This window comes from Vicugna pacos, chromosome 20, assembly GCF_048564905.1.
Source record: "Vicugna pacos chromosome 20, VicPac4, whole genome shotgun sequence".
Classification (NCBI taxonomy): domain Eukaryota; kingdom Metazoa; phylum Chordata; class Mammalia; order Artiodactyla; family Camelidae; genus Vicugna; species Vicugna pacos.
In genome coordinates, this window is record NC_133006.1 from 22048629 (window position 1) to 22071436 (window position 22808).

General features: G+C 45.1%; 1 protein-coding gene across 3 annotated transcripts; it reads left to right on the forward strand.

Moving 5' to 3' along the window:
* Positions 1-1642: 1642 nt before the first annotated feature.
* UQCC2 (ubiquinol-cytochrome c reductase complex assembly factor 2) lies at positions 1643-22011 on the forward strand. 3 transcript variants are annotated; one of them, XM_072945232.1, is made up of 5 exons: positions 1643-1823; positions 18086-18160; positions 18990-19059; positions 21560-21731; positions 21834-22011. In XM_072945232.1, exons 1-4 carry the CDS (start codon positions 1686-1688, stop codon positions 21691-21693), a joined length of 417 nt encoding a protein of 138 aa, XP_072801333.1. In that variant the 5' UTR covers positions 1643-1685; the 3' UTR covers positions 21694-21731; positions 21834-22011. The 3 variants fall into 3 exon arrangements, with proteins under 3 accessions (XP_072801333.1, XP_015093012.1, XP_006202169.1); XM_015237526.3 differs by having other exon boundaries at positions 1644-1823; positions 21560-21645; XM_006202107.4 differs by lacking the exon at positions 21560-21731 and having other exon boundaries at positions 1646-1823.
* The last annotated feature ends 797 nt before the right edge of the window (positions 22012-22808 follow it).

Here is a 22808-nt window from a genome sequence, read left to right on the forward strand (position 1 = left end):
CCTGCATCCCGTTGTTCTCAACCTCTCATTGTATTTGTGTCTCAAGTGGGGTGAAAACCATCCCCTGCCAACTATTACTCCTCCTCTTGAAGAAGACAGAGGGACCTCAGCCCCTGCCTCCCAGGACAGCTGTTGGCCAGCCAGGTATGCTCCAAAGCCACAGCTGTGAAGGGGCCTCAGGCAGAATGACAAGGCCTCAGGGTACCCAGCACAGCCTTAGGTGCCTGCAGCTTGATACTGATAGTAAATAGATAAAAATCTGTCCTTTGGGCCTCAGGGCAGCCATCAAAACTATGTGGTTATAAATACAGCTGAAGGTCAGGGTGGAGCAGGGAGGTACTATTTGACTGGGAACATTGTGGGGTGTCCTGAGTGCCTCATTTTCCCCCTAAAACTCGCCTAGAAAGGGTATCACACAGCCTGGGCCCCCAGAGTTTCTCTTTCAATAGCTCTTTACCCTTAAAGACTGTAGAACAGTTCAGAGCTGTTCCTTATTAAAACCACCCACTGATCTGATCTTTCCTCAAATGAAACTCCTCCCTTCTCTCTCGAGTTTCTGCCCCAGGCTGGAACCTGGATGCTCCTGCTCTGTGTCCCTCCTTTCCCACTTATTCAAATCCTAACCATCCTTAAGGCCCAGCCCAAATGCCATCTCCTTCACAAGCAATCCCTGATCTTTCTCCCTCTTCTCCCTTGAATAGCTAGAAGTACTATTTCTCTCTCCAAACTCCTAGTATTCTCTAACACTTCAATTAAAGCCCGTGTCACTTTCAACTTTGTGTTTTTGTTGTGTATTCACTCCCTGACTCGGGGCAGGAGTCTCCTGTACTCACAAAGTTAGCAGGGTGAGAAGGGAGAGGTTTGGGGGAAGCCAAGTGTCGTGTGCATGGGATGGTCCTGGCTAAATGTAGGACAGTGAAGACACAAAGGGAGACTGATGCTTTCTTAGGGGAAGTCTGGAAGGTGGGGGTATCTTTGGAAAAGAAAAATCAGAACATTCCACGATGCAGCTGTATAAGGTGTGTAAGAGAAGGCTTGGTAAAACAAGTTTTTCCCGGCTGAATCAACCCAGCCGATGTTGCTCAAGCTAGGAAATCTTTGCCTCCCAGGTAAAAGTGGCCGGCTTGGGGAAGCCGCGCTCAGAAGGGATACTAACAGGGGCCGGAGAAAGAGGGACAAGAGCTGAGAAGCACTAAAGAAGGAACTGTGGCAGCGGACCAAGTGGTACTGACAGGTACAGGGACTGCGAGAAAGCCGCGGTGGGGAGTGGGGATGCGAACCACATGTGCGTGTTATGTGAATAAGTTCAAATACATCATCGAATAACAGACTGTATTGACATTGCAAATGTATTCGTTTATGCAAATTAGCAGAGATCTCAGAGGAAGGTTTTTTCGTCTGGAGCTTGTGCAGTCATTGAAAAAGAGAAGCAAAGCTGTCCCTGGGTATTCCACGCCTGACTCGCCCCTGGGGAGCTGGGCTGGTTCCAGGAGGACTCAATTAGATCCGCTCACAGAGGCTGGTGAACAGCGCCCCTACCCGGAAAGCGGCGGGACGCCGGTGAAGTGGCGCATGCTCACTCCTCTCTCCCGCCCCGTCCTTGGGAAAACCGCGATCTTTAGTGCGCAAGCGCCGTCTGTCAGCGTCGACTCCTCCCTCAGGGGCGGGGACAAACGGGGTACAAAATGGCGGCCAGCCGCTACCGACGTTTTCTTAAGCTCTGTGAGGAATGGCCAGTGGACGAGACCAAACGGGGCCGGGACCTGGGCGCGTACCTGCGGCAGCGGGTAGCGCAGGCCTTTCGGGAGGGAGAGAACACCCAGGTGACAGAATGTGGGGTCAGCCTTCTGCGGGGAGGCGGCTGGGGCGAGGGGAGGAAAGGACGAGGCAGGGCGGGGCCGACGAACGGGCTAGCGGCAGGGCCCTGCTCACGCGCGCGCCTCTGCTCTCTGGCCGGCACGTGCGCGCCGCCCGTCTTAACGCCCCGGGAAACTGCCGCTAGCGAGACCTTACCTTCTACTCAGTGCTTTCACCTGGCTGCACCTTGGAGTTACCAGAGAAGCTTTTTTTAAAATCTAGATGCCTGGGACCAGTCGACTTTATTGAATCAGAGTCTCTGGGTTGGGGCTTTGGCCTCAGTGTTGTTGAAAGTTCTAGATGATTCGAGGGGCAGCCAGGGTTGAATCCCACAACAGCAGTCTTAGGTAGTGACAGTTACAGGTTTATAGCTCCCCTGACACGATGCCTTTACCTTGCAGTGTTATGCACTGACTGAACTGATACCTAAGGACCTATGCAGCATTCCTCTGTCCTCCACCCCCACTAAGCTTTGGTGTGCTTCCTGAGCCCCTATAAGCCTGTGCATCAGATTTGAGTCCTCAGCCGTCTGTCCATGGTTGTGAGTAGTAGATCTGTGTTCTTGCTCTCCTCCAGGTTGGTGCTGTAGCTCTGGGGTTTATTTATTCATCTAGCACATACTTCGGGAGCATCGACCATGTGCCGGGAACTGTGCTAGGTTCGACTAATTAGAGGAGGGCCTGTCCACCTGAAGATTACATGCTAGTTCAGGACACAGTAGGCATAAGACAGTCCAGAGAAGTTCTATGATGGATATTAAGTAAAGTAGCATGATAAAAGGGTAATACTAGTTATGATAGATAAAGCTTTACTGAGGAGGTGACACAGATGAGGCCTAAGAAGATGATTAGCTAACGGTGTACACTTGGTGGGAAGGGCATTTCAGGCAGTGCAGAGGTTTAGAGGTAGAGGTAGGAAGCAAATTGGCATGTTAGGGGACAGAAACCCAGAGTGGCTGAAGGGTAGTGAATGAAATGGTGTTTGTTAATAGTTGAATCAGAGGAGGACAGGAGCCAGGGACAGGAGGGCCTTATAGGCAGGCTCCGATTAGGAGCTGGATTTTATCATAAGACCAGTGGCAAGCCATTGGGGAGGTTTAGTCAAGGGGTTGATCTAACCTAATTTACTTTTTTTTTTTTTTTAGAGATCACACTGGTTGTATTGATAAATGGATTATGGGGGCAAGAATAGAAACAGTCAGCTGGAGAAAAGGCTCCTCAGGTAGCCCAGGCAAGAAATGATGGTGGCTTGGATGAAAGTGGCAGCACAGGAGATGGAAGGGACTGCATTGAGGTTGGGTCAACAGGACTTACCGATATATTGGATGTAGGGTGGAGGGAGAGAGAGGAACCAAGGATAACACCTAGATTTTTTTGGCCTGAGCAACTGGATGGAAGGTAATGCCATTTACTGAGATGAGAAAGACTAGATGAGGAACAGGTGGGGTGTGGGAAGAACATTGAATTTGGTGTTAGACTTGTTAAACTTGAGATGCAAAGTGGATTTACTTCCAAGTGGAAATGTCAAGTAGGCACTGGGATATTTGAGCCTGGGATTCAGGCAAGAGGTCAGACATATGAGACGAGACACTTACACACACAGCCTGGAGAAATGACTTTTGCAAAATTTGGCCACAACCTGTCAAAGCAGGAACATGGGTATTTGCAACTTAGCCCAACACAGAGCCAAGCCAGTCCACCTAATGGAGCAAGAACACGATGTCACTGACACCAAATGCTGACTGGATGGTGAGCATGGATGGAGTGTCAGGCTCAGGGCTTTGTCTCTGGGGAGGAGGGGGTGGAGGACAGTCACACAGCACTGACGGCCCTCACACTTCTTACAGTGTGTGTCTTCACTGGCCCAAAGTACAAAGATCTTGAAGGCAAGAATCATTTCTAGTTCCAGCTCTGCAAATCCCGTAGACTTTGTAGCACTATGCTCCCTACATATTTTTTGTGTGAGCTTCTTGAAAACAGAGATAGTGCCATTTTTATCTTTCTCCCCACAGTGTCTAGCATAGTTCCTGGCGCATAAAAGACACTTGGTAAATGCCTGAATGAGTGGATGAATAAAGGATTGGTTATCGCTCATGAAACAAATCATTTGAATATAGTTGCAGATGTAGCAGAACTAGATGGAGAGAAGTAGTGAAGAGCGAGAAGGGAATATTTTTGTGTCCTGAGTGGTGAAAATTAATTTGAGAGCTCACTGTGTTGGGGGTGGTCTGCAGGAACTACAGAAGATAACCGGGTTCTTATCACCGAGGAGCTTAACCATTGGGCAGACACGTGACTTACTCTAGTGAAATTTGGATGGTGAAGCCAGCCAGCAGAGAAGGCGACAGGCTAGATCCTTGGAGAGGCGAGAGTGTGACATTCACCTACTTGACTGTCAGTGTAAGAGAAGCCAGAAAAAGAGGGCAGAACTTTCTCTTTTGGAGTTGTCATCCTTTGTCATCACCTAGGGGATAGTTCTGAAGTGTAGAAGGCCCACACAGATATGAGTTATGGCTGCAGATGCAAGTCGTAGCTCGGTTGGTGGTTCCAGAGCTGCTGATGAATGCAGCCCTGGTAAAGTGAACAAGTGCATGATGGTGGCAGCAGGCACGTTAGTCAGGACCTCTGTCGTGGTATCTCATTCTGATGTCACCTGAGCACACACCTGGGCTTAGTACATCTTTGTGGTAATTTTTAGAAGGAACAGTCCCTTGCTGGAAGTGAGACAGCACTGTGAGTCACTCCCACTGACACCCTCGGATCATTTATGAAGACCTTGAGAAAGAAAGGTAGTTCTGGTAGACTCTTCGCTAAACTGGCAGCCAGCCGCAGGCATTCAACCCAGTCAGCTGATCAATGTGGAGCTTCCCCCTTGGTTATGCTAGTTGCCAGAAAGGCAGGACTGGAGGGGGAGGCAGCTCTTCTGCAGCTTTTTTGTTCCTGTAGAAGAGAGAAGCAGGCAGTCCTCTCGGCCTGCTGACTTCCTGCATCTGAACAATAACACTGAACACAGGCGTGGCACGGTTGCATGCGTGATCTCATGTAGTTTAACTCTTATAGCAGCTGAGTGAGGTAGCCATGATGATTGCCATTTTACAGACAAAGAAACAAAATCAGAAAAGTAAAACAACTTCTTTACGGTTCCTTGGGAGTTAAGTGGCAAGACAAGTGAGAAACAGACCCAGCTGTCCTGGCCCTGATCTACCATTGCCTCCTTTGCACCTGATTGGTCCTCAGCTGCCATTCCTCCCAAGTTATTTCTTCTTGTTAGGCCTCTCGTTGCATGAACTTCAAGCCACTCCCTTCCCCTGATTTTCTGTGCAAACCTTTTTGGACCATGGACGGCTCTGGCAAAAAGTTAAACTGTGTCTGCCCACCGGCTTTTCTTTGTCCCAGCCACTACCCTGGAGTGCAGATGAAAAGAAAGATACTCCTCAGGTGGGGACATCAGCACAGAAAAGCCAGATCCACTAGAAAGCCAATTAATTGCTCAGTCTTAAAACCAGAGTACAAAAATAACTGCCTCCATTAGTTCCACCACAGAATGCCCTCTGGAGAGTCTTACAGTCCACGCTAAACCCACCGAGAGGGAGGTGATGGTGGGAAGCAGGAACGCACTGATTAACACCTCTCTTAACACCCTCTATCCTATTGTGCGGTTTTTTTAAAGTTAATGTTTATAGATCTTGCCCCCTTTCAGTTCAGTTTCCTTAAGAGAACATGCGCTCCCTGCCGCACCAAGAGCTTAATAAAAGAATCACAACACGGGGAAAGGTGGCAAACAACTGTAATTGTTGACTTAAGTACGGGGGACAGAGCAAGCCCTTCTAATGTGTTCATTAGGTCCACAAGCAGCTCCCTAAAAGATCTGTGGCTGCACAGCAGCACCCACTTGTCTAGCACAGGGCACAGCTCTGAGGAACACCCTGGGGATGCAGTCACCCAGGAAGGGGGTCACCCACCTGAGTTCTTGTATTAAATATCCAGGTTGAAATAATGTCGGCCTTGTTTCAGAACAGTCACACTTTGCCTTGGGTTTGCAGTAATGCAAGTGATACTTTCAACTTCTCAAAGAAAAATTCAGAGGTTTTCTGTAACTCCATTTTCTCAGTCATCCAGTCGAGGCCTGGTCTGCCGCCTGCCTCAGTGTGGCAGGAAGCTAGCTCCACAGCTGCCCGGCACGTGCTGGCAGTGGTGACACCGTCTCTGTTTCCCATCCCCAGATGTAGGCCTGCTGAAGTCAAGTTTTTGAGGAATGTCCTGAGGACAGATTATGCTATTTTTAGTTATAATATTGAGCCCACTGCCAAACCGTGGCTGTGAGGAGAATCATCTATTGAGAGGGAACACAGACGTCTCTATCTCTTTTTCTCTTCCAGTTCTGGATAGAGCTAGAGGGAGGTAACATAATGTCTAGACCAAGGGATGGCAGTTTTCCGTGCACTTTTAAAGATGTCAGCGCTCCTCCTCAGGGATATATAATCAGCCACTTCCAGTGGGTCACCACTTGGAGATCTTTGGGTCTGCCTGTTGCCTCCTAGACAAGCCAAGCTTTGTGAGGCCTTCACTATTTTCCAGTCCAGCCTGTGTTCCTCCTCTCACCACACCTAGCATGTGCCGCAGTCTCAGTGCCTCTCAAATTGGCCGTAATATAAGGGGTACTTTTTCTTCTTTTTAATTGAGGTATACTTGATTTACAGTGTTGTGTTAGTTTCAGGTGTACAGCAGAGTGATTCAGTTTTACATATATATATTCTTTTTCAGATTATTTTCTGTAATAGGTTATTAAAAGATACTGAGTATAGTTCCCTGGCTATACAGTGTGGGTCTTTGTTTATCTATCTTACATATAGTCATATGTATCTGTTAATCTCAAACTCCTAATTTATCTCTCCCCCACCTTCCCCTTTGGTAACTGTAAGATTATTTTCTATGTCTGTGAGTCTGTTTCTGTTTTGTAAGTTCATTTGTATCATTTTTTTAGATTCCACAGGTAAGTGATATATGATATTTGTCTCTGTCTGATTTCATTCAGTATGATAATCTCTAGTTCCATCCATGTTACTGCAAATGGCATTGTTTCATTCTTTTTTATGGCTGAGTAATATCTTCTTTATTCATTCATCTGTTGATGGACACTTAGGTTGCTTTCCTGTCTTGGCTATTGTAAATAGTGCTGCTATGAACACTGGGGTGTGTGTATCTTTTCAAATTAGACTTTTCATCTTTTCCAGATATATGCCCAGGAGTGGGATTGCTGGATCATATGGTAGCTCTATTTTTAGTTTTTTAAAGAACCACCATACTATTCTTCATAGTGGCTGCACCAATTTACATTCCCACCAACAGTGTAGGAGGGTTCCCTTTTCTCCACACCCTCTCCAGCATTTATTATTTATAGACTTTTAGATGATGACCATTCTGACCAGTATGTGATACCTCAATGTAGTTTTGATTTGCATTTCTCCAATAACTAGTGATGTTGAGTATCTTTTCATGTGCCTCTTGGCCATCTGTATGTCGTCTGTGGAGAAATGTCTGTTTAGGCCTTCTGCCCATGTTTTGATTGGATTGTTTGTTTTTGGTATTGAGTTGCATGAGCAGTTTGTATATTTTGGATACTAAGCCCTTGTTGGTCGCATAATTTGTGAATATTTTCTTCCAGTCCGTAGGTTGTCTTTTCATTTTATTTATGGTTTCTTTTGCTGTGCAAAAAGCTTATAAGTTTGATTAGGTCCTGTTTGTTTATTTTTGCTTTTATATCTTTTGCCTTGGGAGACTGACCTCAGAAAACATTGCTGTGATTTATGTCGGAGAGTGTTTTGCCTATGTTCTCTTCTAGCAGTTTTATGGTATCATGTCTTATATTTAAGTCTTTAAGCCATTTTGAGTTTATTTTTGTGTAAGGTGTGAGGGAGTATTCTAACTTCATTGATTTACATGTGGCTGTACAGCTTTCCCAACACCACTTGCTGAAGACTGTCTTTTCTCCGTTGTGTATTCTTGCTTCCTTTGTCAAAGATTAATTGACCCTAGGTGTGTGTTTTTATTTCTGGGCTCTCTGTGCTGTTGCATTGATCCATATGTCTGTTTTTGTGCCATTACCATATACATACATAGTGTTGTCTGAAGTCTGGGAGGATTATGCCTCCAGCTTTGTTCTTTTTCCTCAGGATTGCTTTAACAATTCAAGGTCTTTTGTGGTTCTATGTAAATTTTAGGATTATGTGTTCTAGTTCTATGAAAAATGTCATGGGTAATTTGATAGGGATTGCATTAAGTCTGTAGATTGCTTTGGGTAGTATGGCCATTTTAACAGTATTAATTCTTCCAGTCCAGTAGCATAGGCTGTCTTTCCATTTCTATGAATCATCTTCAGTTTCCTTTAACAGTGTTTTGTAGTTCTCAGCATAAAAGTCTTTCACCTCCTTTATCAGGTTTATTCCTAGTTTTTTTTTCAGATGTGATTTTAAAGAGGATTTTTTTTTTACTTCTTTCTGATATTTCATTGCTAGTGTAAAGAAATGCAACAGATTTCTGTATGTTAATCTTATATCCTGCTATCTTGCTAGGTATTTTGTTTATCAGTTCTAATAGTTTTTATGTGGAGTCTCTAGGATATTCTATATAATGTGTCATCTCGTCTGCATATAATGACAGTTTTACCTCTTCCCTTCCAATTTGGATATCTTTTATTTATTTTTCTTATCTGATTGCTGTGGCTAGACTTCCAATACTATCTTGAATAGAAGTAGTGAGAGTGGGCATCCTTGTCTTGTTCCATGTTTTAGTGGGAAGGCATTCAGCCTTTCACTGTTGAGTATTATGTTGGCTGTGGGTTTGTCATAAATGGCTTTTATTATGTTGTTATGTGTTCCCTGATATATCCACTTTAGTAAGAGTTGTTACCATGAACAGATGTTGAATTTTATCAAATGCTTTTTCTGCATCTCTTGAGATGACTGTGTAGTTTTTATCTTTTGTTGATGTGGCATATTATAGTGATTGTTTTGTGTATGTTGAACCTACCTGGTGACCCTGGGGTGAATCCAACCTGATCATGGTGTATGATCCTTTTTATATGTTGTTGGATTTGGTTTGTTAATATTTTGTTTTGTTGAGGATTTTTTTCATCTATATTCATCAAAGATATTGGCTGTAATTTTCTTTTTTTGGTAGTGTCTTTGTCTGGTTTTAGTATCAGAGTGCTAGTGGCTTCATAGAATGATTTTGAGAGTTTTCCCTCTTCAGTCTTTTGGAAGAGTTTGAGAAGAATCAGTATAAGTTCTTTATATGTTTGGTGGAATTCCCTAGTGAAGCCATCTAGTCCTGGACTTCTGTTTGCAGAGACTTTTCTTTTTTAATTATAGATTCTATTTCATGTCTAGTGATCAGTCTGTTCAAATTATCTATTTCTTCTTGATTCAGTTTTGGTGGGATGTATGCTTCTGGAAACTTGTCCATTTCCTCTAGGTTGTCCAATTTGTTGGCATAAAATTGTTTGTAGTGGTCTCTTATGGCTTTTTGTATTTCTTCATTTTGGTTGTTATTTCTCCTCTTTCATTTTTTATTTTGTTTGTTTTGGTCCTCTGTTGGTGAGCCTGGCCAGAGGTTTGTTGATTTTGTTTATGCTTTCAAAAAAACCCAGCTCTTGGTTTTATTGACTTTTCTATTGTTTTTTTCATCTCTATTTTACTTATTTCCTCTCTGATCTTTATTATTTCTTTCTTTCTGCTAACTTTAGGTTTTGTTTGTTCTTTTTTCTAATTCTTTTAGGTGGTAGAATACGTTGTTTATTTGAGATTCTTCTTGCTTTTTGAGGAAGGCTTGTATCATTACGAACTTCCCTCTTGGGAATGCTTTTGCTGCATCCCATAGATTTTGTATGGTTGTGTTTTCATTGTCCTTTGTCTCAAGGTATTTTATTTTATTTTATTTTATTTTTGATCTTGTTGACCAGTTGGTCTTTTAGTAGCATGTTGTTTAGCTTCCATTTATCATTTTTTTCTCATTACTTTTTCTGTAGTCAATTTCTAGTCTCATGCCAATGTGGTCAGAAAAGATGTTTGAAATAATTTCTATCCTCTTTAATTTGTTGAACCTTGTTTTGTGTCCCAGTGTGTGGTATCTCCTGGAGAATGTTCCACACGTGCTTGAGAAGAATGCATATTCTGGAGTTTTTGGCTGTAGTGTCCTGAAAATATCGATTGAATCTAACTATTTTATTGTGTCATTTAGGATCTCTGTTGCTGTATTGATTTTCTGTCTGAAAGATCTGCCCATTAATGTCAGTGGAGTGTTACAGTCTCCTACTATTATTGTAATCCTGTTGATTTCTCCCTTTATGTCAGTTAGTATTTATGTATTTAGGTGCTCCTGTATTGGGTGCATATATGTTAATGAGTCTAATATCTTTTTCTTTTATTGATCCTTTTATCATTATATAGTGTCCTTCTTTATCTTTTTTTATGGCCCTTGTTTTAAAGTCTGTTTTGTCCGATATGAGTATTGCTACCCATGCTTTCTTGTCATTTCCATTTGCATGAAATGTTTCCATCCCCTCACTTTCAATCTATGTGTGTTCTTTGCCCTAAAGCATGTCTCTTATAAGCAGCATATTGTGGACTCTTGTTTTAATACCCAGTCTGCCACTCTGTGTCTTTGATTGGTCCATTGACATTTAGGGTAATTATTGATAGATGTGTGTTTTTTGCCATTTTAAAACTTGTTTTCCAGTTGATTTTTTTTTCTTCTTTGTTCCTTTTTGTTTTTGTTTTTGTTTTTGTTTTTGTTTTTGTTTTTGTGGTGTGATGGTTTTCTTTTCTATTATGCTTGCATTCTCTTCTTTTTGGTTTTTGTGAATCTGTTGTATGTTTTCGATTTGTGGTTTTCAGGTATACTATATCTACTTGCTTTAGACTGTTAGTCATATAAGCTCAGACATATTCTAAAAAATCTACTTTTCTTACTCCCCTCCTCCACATTTTATGATTTTGATGTCTTATTTTACATCTTCATGTTTATCCTTTTGTTGTTCATTGTAGTTATAAATGCTTTCACAAATTTTTTTTAAGAAAAATCTATATTCTGGCTTATTTAAATGATCTACAGTCCTTTTATATATTTGCTTTTCCTATTGTGATCTTCCCTTTCCTATACATTCTTGCTTCTTTTCTAGTTACACAAGACCTTTCAATATTTCTTTTAAGATAGTTTTAGTATTGCCATATTCTTTTAGTTTTTGCTTATCTGAGAAATTCTTTGTCTCTTTTTCTATTTTAAATGATAATCTTGCTAGGTAGCACATTCAAGTTTGTAGGTTTTTCCCTTTTAGGACTTTGAATATATCTTGCCACTCCCTTCTGGCCTTTTAAAGTTTCTGTAGAGAAATCAGCTGATAACCTTATGGGGGTTCCCTTGTAACTAACTCTGTTTTTCTCTTACTGCCTTTAGAATCCTCTCATTATCTTTACTTTTTGCCATTTTAGTTATACGTCTCGGTGTAGGTGTGTTTGGCTTCATCTTGTTTGGGACCCTCGGTGCTCCCTGTACTTGGGATGTCTCTTTCCTTCTTTAGGTTTGGGAAGTTTTCAGCTATAATTTCTTCAGATACATTTTCAATCCTCTTTTCTCTTTCTTTTCCTTCTGGGATCCTTATTTTGCATAGATTGGCACACTTTATATTATCCCACAAGTTTTGTATGTTGCTTTCATTTTTTCTTTTTTTTTGATTTGTCTTTCTGTCTGCTGTTCTGATTGGGTGATTTCCATTAGTCCATCTTCCAGATCACTTATTTGTTCTTTTGCTTTATTTAGTATGCTATTTATTGCCGTTAGCTTGGTTTTCATCTTGGCAATTGAGTTGTCTAATTTTGATTGGCTCTTTGTTTCTAGTTCCTTGTTACAGTGATTTGCATTTCTTTCCATAGCCTTTCTTAATTCCTTCAGCATTATTATTACTTCCTCTTTGAACTCAGGGTCTGGTAGACTAGAGAGGTCTATTTCATTGTTTGTTCTTTCAGGGGATTTCTCTTATTCTTTTAATTGGGAGTAGTTCCTCTGGCTTCTTCATTTTACTTATATTACTCTGACTGTGAATTTAGGGGAAACAGTTTTCTGCTGTGCTGTTGAAGGGCTGTTTTTATGTGGGAGCGCCCGTGTGTAGCCTGCATGAGTCTGATGTTTTTGGTGCGAGGGCTGTTTTTGGTATGGGTGCCTGCCATGTCTTTCCTCAGAGTGTGATGGCCGTTATCCCCTTGATAGGGGTGTGACTGGTGATGTGGTGACTAGAGCCTGCAGTGAATGTTGGGCAGGGCCTCCTCTTTGCTCTGTTGTTACAGTCCTATCAGGGGCAGGGTCTGCTCCCCATTTGTTGGAGCAGAAGCCCCCAGATCTGGTTCTAAGCTGTGGTGTGAGGTAGGCAGGATTGAAACACTCCTGGGAGAGGAGCCGCTGTATATTTTTCCCCAGGAGCTGTCCACTTGGGTTTGTGCTCTGTGATGTCCCCTGTCACCTGGTGTGCATGCTCACAGAATACACTGTTGTTGCCACTGTCCTTAGCCCTGCCTCTGCTGTGGGAATATTGGTAATTGGCTCAGATCTCAGCTCTCCTTCTGTGTGTGTGCACCCACAAAGCCTGTTGCTGCTGGCGCCAGACCACCTCAGCTAGGGGAGTGGCAGTAATCAGCTTGGATGATCCCCAGATGCTGCCGCTGGCATAAATTCACTGAAGTCGTGCACCTACCAGGAATCAGCTCAGATTTCAGCCCCACCTCCAGGTGTGGGTAACCCACTGGGCTTATGTGCTCCCAGAGCTCATAGTGGTGGAGCCGCACCCACTGTGAGCACTCCGAGAATGAGGCTGCTCTGGCAGGGCCCCACACCTCCTTTCACGTGCATGTTGACAGCGTGATTTCTATGGCAGACCTGGGCTCTGTCCTGCACACACCTCCAGTTGCGGCCTAGACCACACTCCAGGCCCTTCGGGCTGTCTCTGCACAGCCAAGCCGAGTCCTCTCACCGGGAAGGGAAGCCCAAATTTCAGCACCCAGCCACTGCACACACCAGCAGGCACACATCTTGGGCTGGGAAGTGCTGCAAAGTGGCCAGGACCATCTGTTTGGCCACTCTCTGTCCTGCCTGCCACAAGCCAACTGTTGCACTCTCCTCTGTGCCTCTGAAGCTCCCTATTTGTCCCAGCAGACCTCCCTGTCAGTGAAGGGGGTTCCCAGGATAAGGGATCGTTTCCCCTTTCACAGCTCCCTCCCAGGGACGCAAATCCTGTCTGGATTCTCTTTTTCCTTTCGTCCTACCCAGTTATGAGGCAATCTTCCTTGCAAGCTTTGGTTGCATGAGATCTTCTGCCAGCGTTCAGTGGGTATTCTGGAAAATTGTTCCACATGTAGATGTGTTTTTGATGTATTTGTGGGAGGAGGGGAGCTCCACATCATTCTATCCCACCATCATGATCACCCCACAGTGGTCCTTCTCCTTTGAGAATCTAGTGGACCAAAGCCCAAACACAGAGCTTGTCAAGAATCTGGTGTCTTCCCAGGCCTCGCCAGGCCTCGAAGCACTCCTTGACACTGCTTAAGACCCTGCCTGCCTGGACCGTTGTTGTCCCCTGCCTTTTCATGCCTCTGCTTCCCAGTCCCTCCTTTGATCCCCATTCCAGCCAGGTCCAGCTCTGAAGTCTACACTCCTCAAAGTGAGAGACTCTGGCTCCCTTTCAGTCTGTGAACTGTCACTGCCTTCTGTCACTGTCAAGACCCCTGCCACACCTGCCTTGTTAGCCAGGCCTGGTAACCAGCCCCTGCCTCTGATCTCTTATAACTCTGGCACTCAGTTACACTCTCTCTCGGCCAATTTTTATTTTTAATGTGTGTGTATCTTGTCTCAGCTTGATTACCAACTTCTCTGGGGCTGAGGCTGAGTCTTTGTCACCTCATAGCCACCTAGCAGAGCACTCTACATAGTAGGTGCTCAAGAAATAGATTTTCAATTGAATTCAAGGGAACAGATTCCCATAATGGAATGAACTCATTTCAGAAGTTCATTACCAAGTCATGAAAACCTTTTTTCATAGATCCGCCTGGACTGAATCCAGCTCTACCTTAATTAGCAAAGCAATTTGCTACACCCTTTCCCAAAAGTGCTTATGTGTCCCTTTGTGTGACTAGAATAGGGGCCGCTGTACCAATTGCTATCACCACCCAAAATTCAATTTTGAAAATCGAAATCATTGCCTGCGGCAGTGATGTAGATTTGTACGTATAAAAGTTTAATATGGTAAAGAGAAATTTACTGACGACTGAGCAGGGGAAATGCAAAAGTAGCAAAAATAGAGCCATAAAGGACACTTTGTCAGTTGAACATCTATTTTATTCACATTTAGGGAACAGAACTGAATTTTTCATAATATCCCAGTGCCTTTTTCAAACCCAGTGTTGCTATTAGTCCTAAAATGTCTGTAATCTCATTAGGTATGAATGCAAAATCAGGTAATTTAAAGCTTGTGTATAAGAATATTTCTGAAAGTGCACAGTATACTTCATCAGGAAAACTGTATATTCCAAAATTCAGGAATGTTTGTGCCAGTGTCTGTGAATAAAGTGTGGGATGTAGGTGTGTGGTGAGGCTTCTGGAATTATACGAGTGTTTCTACCGATGTATTGTTAAGTAGTAAATACAACTATTTTCTAATTGCTGAGCTTGGGTTGGGTGTGACTAGGAACCCAGAATCGGCCAATGGCTCCTCTCCTTAGGCAGTAATAACTTGGCTAGAAGTTGGCATAGCTCAGACTCCTCACCGCCACTGAGCTACTTGTACAGCCTCATATAGACACCTTCTGAGCTCAAATGGCAGATTGGGTGACAAATTCATTTTTTGGTGATTGGTTATTTATAGGTGCTTAGGTATTTGATTCCTTCTCGGATTATTAATTGAGCTCCAGGCATTATGTGAAGTATCTGGGAGACTGTCTCTTTAATATTGATGACTTTGGAGAGTTTGAGGAAGCCCACAGGGTCACTTTGGTTTTTGAGCAGTGCTCTGTCAGGTGACCCCATCCTCTCTCTCTTTCCCTCTCCCTGCCCTGCGGCTCTGTCAGAGGTGGAAAGAGCTGGGAAGAAAGAGAAGACCCTGCCCACCCCTGCCCCGAGGGCACATTAGGAGGTGGTGAGCAGGCTGTCTCCAGAACTCTCACCATTAGACTTGGAGGAGAAGCTGGAGAGGAACTCAGGACTTCTGAGGGTGAGGATCTGGTTGGAATGCGGGTCTTGGTGGTCGCAGTGCAGAAGCCCAGGAGAGAGGCTCAGAGGAGTCAGTAGTGTGAATGCCTTTTTTGATGAAGAGCTTGGTTAGGAAGGTGGTCAGTGGTGGTGGGAGGGGAAGGTTGGGAGGAGCAGCCATCATGTGGAGGACAGGTGCAGCAAACGGCCGCTCACTTGGCAGAGACCAAGGTGGGTGTGCGATCCCCGCACAGCTCCATGGAATGCTTGGGACCTCTGGGAGCCATCGGGGTGCGAGCCAGAGGTCTGGTCAGGTATGGAGTGATGCTTCAGCGATTTTCTGTCCCTTCATCACTCCTGCCTCCAGCCAGCCCTGGCAGTCACACCAGCAGTGCTGATACCCCGTCCTAACTGCCACTCCCTGTACGGGTACGTAAGCCGGTCCTGTGCCTGGAGAGCCCCCCTTCCTTCTGGCGACTTGCACCCATCCTCACCACAACTCTCAGCAGGAATTTCCTGGCTCCCCTGGCAGCATCAGGGGCCCTCCACGCACCCCTCATTCCACTATCATGAGGATCGTCCCTGAAGTCTTTGGTCTCTTTCCCCTGTAGTTTGTGTGGTAAAGGCCTCTGTTTACTATACCGTTTACTACTACTAATAGTAACCAAACTAATCCCTCACATTTGTCAGTGTTCCAGGCCCCAAATTTAGAGCAGTCCAGGCATTATCTCATTTATCCTCACATCGCCTTCAGAAATAGGGACTATTATTATCTTTTAAAAGACAGGTTAAGTTGGCCAGTAGGCTTCAAAAAAAAGCACTTTTCAGTGCTTGAAAGACAAAGGCCGAGGAAGGTCCCGCTGCACGGAGAAAGAAGCGTGCAGGGTAGTGCAGGAGGGGATTCTGGACCTAAAGGACTTTTTTTTTTTCCCTTGTAAAGATTCTTACTGAGACAATTGACAGAGTTGGAATATGGACAAAGGACTAGTTAAAAGTGTTGTATCAAGTGTTGTTAAACGTCCTGATTTTGGTCATCAAACTGTGGTTATATAAGAGAAAGTCCTTGTTCTTGGAAACATACTGAAATATTATGGAGTGATGGGCATTGTGCCCCAACTTACTCTCAAATGGATCAGAAGAAAAATCTATATATATATAGATACAGAGAATGAGGGAATGGTTAAGGAAATATGGCAATTTTTTTTTTAACATGGGGAGGCAGGGGGAGATGGAGTATTTGCCCCAAACCCCAGAGCTGGTAAGTGATGGGATCCAAATACAGGCGGTTTGACTTCACTGCTGTGCACAGCCACGAGGACCTGTTCAGACACGGGCCGGGCACACTGTAGGTTCTCTTTTAAATTTATAAGTGAACACATCTGTGCACATATGAAGAGTGCAAGCAAAAGCTGAAATGCACAATTATCTTTTGATAATCTGCATAATATTCTTTACAAGTGTGGCTCTTTTCTGTTTTGCGTTTTATGCTTTCTGTTCTTCTGTTGTCTGGTTAGCTCCTAGTTTTGCATGCCCTGCTGAAGACAAAGTGTGTGCTGCAGAATTCTCTTCCAGCTGGACTTTCCCTGGAAGCGCCACCCGACAGGGAGTCAGAACTCAGTCACTGGCCACATTTTTACATCCATTCTTCCTTTTCAGCCCTCAGTCCCAGTCCACTCAAATAATGCCTTTGATTATTCAGCAAACACTGGCTACCTCCTCAGCCCCTCACCCTTTCTTTTCCCAGTGTAGCTACCTGGGCATTCTCATGATGGGAGACTTGAACCCGGGGACAGATCAAGTTGAACTCAGTGATGGGACTGTCTCTGTTTGCTGCAGAGTGAGGGGCCTCATTTGACAAGCACATAGATGCAAAAGCAGAGCTGCCTCATTAAAACGCATAACTACTGATTTATGCTCTGCCTTCGAGGAAGGATTTACGTTGGAAAAATCCATCATTTGAATTCTGGGAAAAAACATTGAAAAGAAAGTTTCATTCTGGGGTGCTTTCAGAATTCTTGGCAGGAACATATAAGGAACTATAGCTAAATAATAGCAAAGGCAGAAGGGAGGGAGAACTAAAAAGAGGTATGAAGGGGAAAAAACCACCTCTCCTCTGCGTGTTGCCCATCCTCCCTGAAATTTCCAGCAGGGGCATCTAGGGTGTTCATTTTCCCCTTTCTGTTTGTAAGGCTTCTGTGTTCTGAGCCTTGTCCCTCCTAGCAGGACCTCACTGGACTCTTCCTATTGGTTCTCCTCAGTTCACCTATCTCATCCTAAAAGGCTTTCTTTCCTTGTAAAATTTCACCAGCTCCCCACTTATCACAGATGAAAGCTCAGATGATTTTTTTTTTTGCCTTGCATCAGAGCCTTTATTTAATACATTTCATATTGAAGATTTAACTCAAAAAGCTCTTTCTTTTTCTCCCACTCAGGCTCTTTTACTTGCATGTTCAGGTCCTCAGCCAGATGGTCTGGTCATAGGCATAGACAGCATCCCTGCCTCTGACTTGCTCATACCACCCGTTCCCTGCTCTGCCTTCTGCTCCCCAACTCCTGTGCATCCTTCAGAACCCAGCTTAGTCTCAATTCCACCATCCACTGACCACATGGGAACTCCCCCTCCTCTGACTTCTTGTAGTCCACGCTGCCTCTAGCCCTCCTTCCGTAACTGTTGTCTTTTTACTGAGGTGCCTCCCACTGTGGTGGCATGCTGGTTCACAAATCACAGGTGCTCAGCAAATGTTTGTTTGCCAGATGATTGAGTTTTCCTGCAGTCTGGAGAGATGCTGGGGTAGAGCTTTTCCTCCAAGGGGGTGATTTCTCATAGTGGGACCTGTAGTCCAAGTTGCTTCCCATGGAGCAAAGAAGCCAGGGCCTAGCTGCAGGCCTGCTTCCTGTGAAAGCCTTACTCAGGTGGGGTCCTTCCTCCACAAGCTGCCAGGTACAGTGTGGGGGCAGGGCTTGTTTGCTCACTTTTGGGGGGGTTCTTTGTTTTTCAGATTGCAGAGCCTGAGGCCTGTGATCAGATGTATGAGAGCTTAGCACGGCTCCATTCAAACTATTACAAACTCAAGGTGAGTGGGCCAGTCTTTTATATCCCCAGCCCCCTCTGACTGGAGACAACCAATGAGAATGAGTGAAATCTGATTATATTTCCTAAGGAGTTGTGATTTTGCTACTCTTAAATGTAACCAGTAATTTCAACCAAGCCAACAAAAGCACCTGGTAGAGGCTTTTAGGTTACCTAAATGAAAGCTATTTACAATTTTGAATAAAAGCCATGTATTTTTTTATGCCACTGTGTGCTTCTGGCTGTACCTGACAACTGTTGGATTTTACACATATTCCCATCTTCTCTGATGGAACTGGTATTCCCCACACTCTGGTGATAAAGATGGGGTGACTGGGAACGTCCTGTCAGAGAAAGCTGGGCTTCTCCCTCAGCCCTGACATGATTGCTGTCAAATTCTGTTTAGTGTGTTTTTTCCCTAGACTTCAAAAATGTGCTTATTAACTCCACATGGCCAAATGCCTAGCCTATATGAAAAAGGATTTCTTCTAAATCCGTGAAACTTCAAGTGTGGTCTGTAAGCCACAGCGTGGACACCGCCTGGGAGCTGGTTAGAAATGCAGGATCCCGGGCCCCACTCAGAACTTCTGAATCACAGCCTGCATTTTCCAGAGGATTCAGGTGGAGCCGCCTGTTCAGATGATACTGGTTCTTGCGAGGCCGTCTTTGGCCTCCAGGTGGCGCTGCTCTCTTCCTTGTGGCCTGTGGACACCATGGCCCATGAACCGCGGTTAGAGAGCACAGCTTCTCTCCGGGATCACCTGGCCTCAGGTTGTGCTGCAGAACTAACCTTCTCTCCCCCTTCCTCTCCCTTCTCTGCCCTGGGTGACCAGTACCCTCGCCCAAGAGACACAAGTTTCAGCGGCCTGTCCCTGGAAGAGTACAAGCTGATCCTGTCCACAGGTATGGAAAGCACAGCTGCCCTTGTTGGTTTGCAAATGAGTCTTTGAGTTTGAACGGCCAAGGGGAATTGTCTAATAAGACAGCCTTGCTTGATAGAAAGTCTTGTGGAATAGCCTAGAGGAAATTCTGAAGCTACGGGGCTCATGCTTTTTGGCCATAGAATGTGGAGGTCAAGGGCATTATTTTAAAAAAGAAAATTCATCTTTGGAGCTTTTAAATTCAAGGCTGGGCAGCAGGGAACAGGGGAGTATGTATTTGCCAAATGGAAGTAGTTGAAATCAGGATGGGAGGAAAATAATTTTATTTTTATGGTCCTAAGGGGGCTTTATAAACAATGAGGAGTTTAATTAAAACAAAATGCCATTCAATAAACGTATAGGGGGCTATCCACCTAAGAGTTATATGACCCAGGGGACGTGGTCTGTGGGTTAGATATGGGTTTAACTAGGTATGTTTTGGAGTTGTTGATGGGCCCTGATTAAAGAAAGGAAATACCCTGCCTAGCCCATCTCCTCCATACTTCCCCAGCTCCATTGTCACTGAAGGGGGACGTGGTGGGCAGCAGCAAGGGGACACTGGGTTGAAGTAGGCAGGTCCTGGAAAATTACTATTTTTATTGCCGAGGATTCCATATATAAAAATAGACTAACCTCTTCTGGGAGGACATAGCCCTGAAACATTCTCCTTCTGTTATCCTAGAAATTCTCTTTCCTGTTCCTCTGGCAGCCTTCAGCGACTAAGTTTTGAGGAGTCAGGCTTCCAGAAAACTCTTACCTGCTATTGTGTGTTGACTGATTCTATGTTTGTTACAGTACTCTGTGGAAAATTGGGGTAAGGACATTTTGGCCAGGCAGACTTTTTGGCAATTTATTTACACACACACACACACCCCATATATAACACACACGGCATATATAAATAAGTAAATGTATTCCCATGTTTCTGGGCCCATGTAATTACCAGCATCAATGCAGTGTTATTATGAGGGCCCCAAAGAGTTTGAGCCAAGTTTGAACTTGAAATTCTAATGGAAGTAAGTTCTGGAGGCTCAGCCTCTGCACTCTTAACCCTTGGGACACCTGAGTTGGGGGAAAACAGACCACAGTGAAGGAGGGGTATGTAGGACTCCCCACCGTCGGCCTGTACTGCAGCTTGTTCTGGCTGGGAGTTCAGCTCCAGGAAATTAATTGATAATCTGTTTTCACAGCAAGCTTCATATTTTTGTTGTAACTGTGTGGAATATGCTTACTGAATGGTTCCTCTGACAGGGCAAGAAAACACCTGGCAGTGTTTGTAAAGAGGATTTGATGGTCTGACGAGTCTGAATTGTGGCCGCAGTTTGGGTCCTGAGCATGTCCACCCTGGCTTGGGGTCATGGGAGTCCCTGAAAGAGGCCTCTTGGCTTGTCAGTGGACAGGGATCCCTCAGCACCCCATTTTGTGCCCCACAAGGGAACCTGGACTTCTGGAAAAATCCTAGGGTGGAATGCTGGGCTCATGGCTGAGTACAGTGCATGTCCTAATTTAGCCAAAAGCCCACTGACAGTAAATGTTAATAGATAGTGTTGGGGGAGGGTAGAGCAAGTGCTCAGCATGCACGAGGTCCTGGGTTCAATCCCTGGTACCTCCATTAAACAAAAAATAATCTAAGTTACCTTTTTCAGAAAAGCTGCTTTTCTCCAGAAGTTTCATTAACAGTGAAAATTTAGGCTATGAAATTTAAATGTTATGTGAAAATCTAAGCTTAAAATACGAGTAAAATTAGGTATCATAGAACTTGAGTCCTGGAGAGACTTAAGACCAGTGGTTCTCAACCAGGGGCAATTTTGCCCCCTGGGGACTTGTGGCACTGTCTGGAGACCATTTTAGTTGTCACAGCTTGGCGGGTGAGGAGCAATTTGCTACTGACATCTAGGGGCCAGAGCCAAAGTGCTGCTGCTGTACTGCCCAGGTCGGCGCCACCAACGAGGAGTTATCTGGCCCCAAGTATCAGTGGTGCTGAGACTGAGAAGCGGTAGGAGGGGCGAGGTGTGTATGTTTCTGAACAGGGGCCCACTGGCTCCCACCAGCTCCTGCCGCCTTCACACCTGTGTAGCTGGCTACTTTTGCTCAAGTGTGGGCCAGGTGCCAGGCATGTTACCTCCATTATTTCCTTAAAAACATTTGCCTCAAAAGTTATGCCTTTTAATCTCCACTTTACAGATGAGGCACCTGAGGCTCAGAGGGTTAACTAATTTGCTTGAGAGGACCCAGTGGGGGAATGATGGGTGGGGATTGGGGCCCAGGTCCATCTCCCTCCCTGGTGCTTGCTCAACTCTGCCTGGGTTCAGTTCCCAGCTCCACCACTTTCCAGCTGTGTAACCTGGTCCAGTTCCTTAACCTCCCTTGGCCTCAGCTTCCACATCTGAAAAATGGAAATAGTAAAGTCTGTGACACGGGCCAAGTTCAGAGATAAACACCTCGGCCTGTGGGTTGTGTAGCACATTTGTTTGCCCCCTCAGGTGGAGCCAGGCGGAAAGGGCCCTGTTTAGATGCTGGATGTGCACAGAGGCTGCTGCAAGGACGCAGTGCGCTCTGCACGGTCCTGGTACGTGAGTGCTCATCCACACCCGAAGTTATCTGTGACCCTACCTGAAGTGCTTGTCAGAAGTTGGGCTACACCTCCCTTTCTCGGTAACACACTGAAAAGCAGGGCATACCGAGGGGCCAGTCTGTGTAATCATTTTGGACTTCAGTCCTTTTTTTTTTTTTTTTTGGCGGCTTCCCTTTCCACAGATACCTTGGACGAGTTTAAGGATATGAATAAAGGCATGTGGAAGAAACTGCAGGAGAAGTTTGCCCCCAGGAGTCCTGAGGAGAAGCATAAGGCCTGGGCTCGGGCCTTATCGCGCCCACGTACCTAAGCGTGAAGTCTTGTGCGTTGCCATCAATAAAACACCCTGATTTCCCCGTCCTCGTGGTTCAGGAATCTCATCTGGCCTTCACAGAAAGGAAGCCGTTGTTGCTCTAAAGAAAGCTCCAGCCTGAGAAGAAATGCTGTTGGAACATCTGCCCTGCCCACCTGTCTGGCTAGGACGGTCCCCACGGGAGAGGAAGTGCGGGGCTTCATCTGGGCCTGAGAAGGGAAGGTGACAGGGCCTCTGGGCAAGGTGCTTCCTGCATAGCCACAGGAGCCCCACCTGCCAGCAGGGGTCTGGCTGGCTCTGGGCAAGAATCTCAGGCTCCCTTTTGTTGTAGGCGCTCCTGGGAGAGAGCCAAAAATATTGGTAAATACTGAAGAAGGCATCCTGTTGTGAACAGAAAGCAGCAGGAGGTGTATGGCAGAGAGAGGTGAAAAGCCTGCTTGGCCCTCATCCCCACTGACTCAGGACAGAGCTCAGTCCTCTGCCCCTGACCTTGCAGAAAAGCCATATTCCAAGTTGGCTTAAGGGACAGCATACCTTAAACTACTGACAGGCCTTGGCTTGGAATTGACTTCAGCCCTCTGGGCAGGTTCTGTGGGAGGCCACACGACAGAGGCCTCCTGGCTGGGGATACACACAGGGTCAGAGTCATCTTATTACTCCACGGAACCTTGGTTCTTACTGATAGGTGTTTATAGTCCCCACCTGAGATTTCTTCGGTCAAGAACACAGCTGAGAGGAGGGGTAGGGCAGGGCCGACAGCTCCCCTGGTCAGGAAGCAGTGGAAGTGGGTTCTTAGCCTCATTTGTACCTGGACTTCTCAGTATGTTTTGAAATGCATAAAATA

Bases quoted from the DNA above. Each gene is read 5' to 3' on its own strand.
- UQCC2 (XM_072945232.1), top strand. From the start codon at position 1,686: ATGGCGGCCAGCCGCTACCGACGTTTTCTTAAGCTCTGTGAGGAATGG. The intron at 1,824-18,085 runs GTGACAGAATGT...TTTGTTTTTCAG, and splicing joins GGGAGGGAGAGAACACCCAG to ATTGCAGAGCCTGAGGCCTG. The intron at 19,060-21,559 runs GTATGGAAAGCA...TTGCCCCCTCAG, and splicing joins CAAGCTGATCCTGTCCACAG to GTGGAGCCAGGCGGAAAGGG.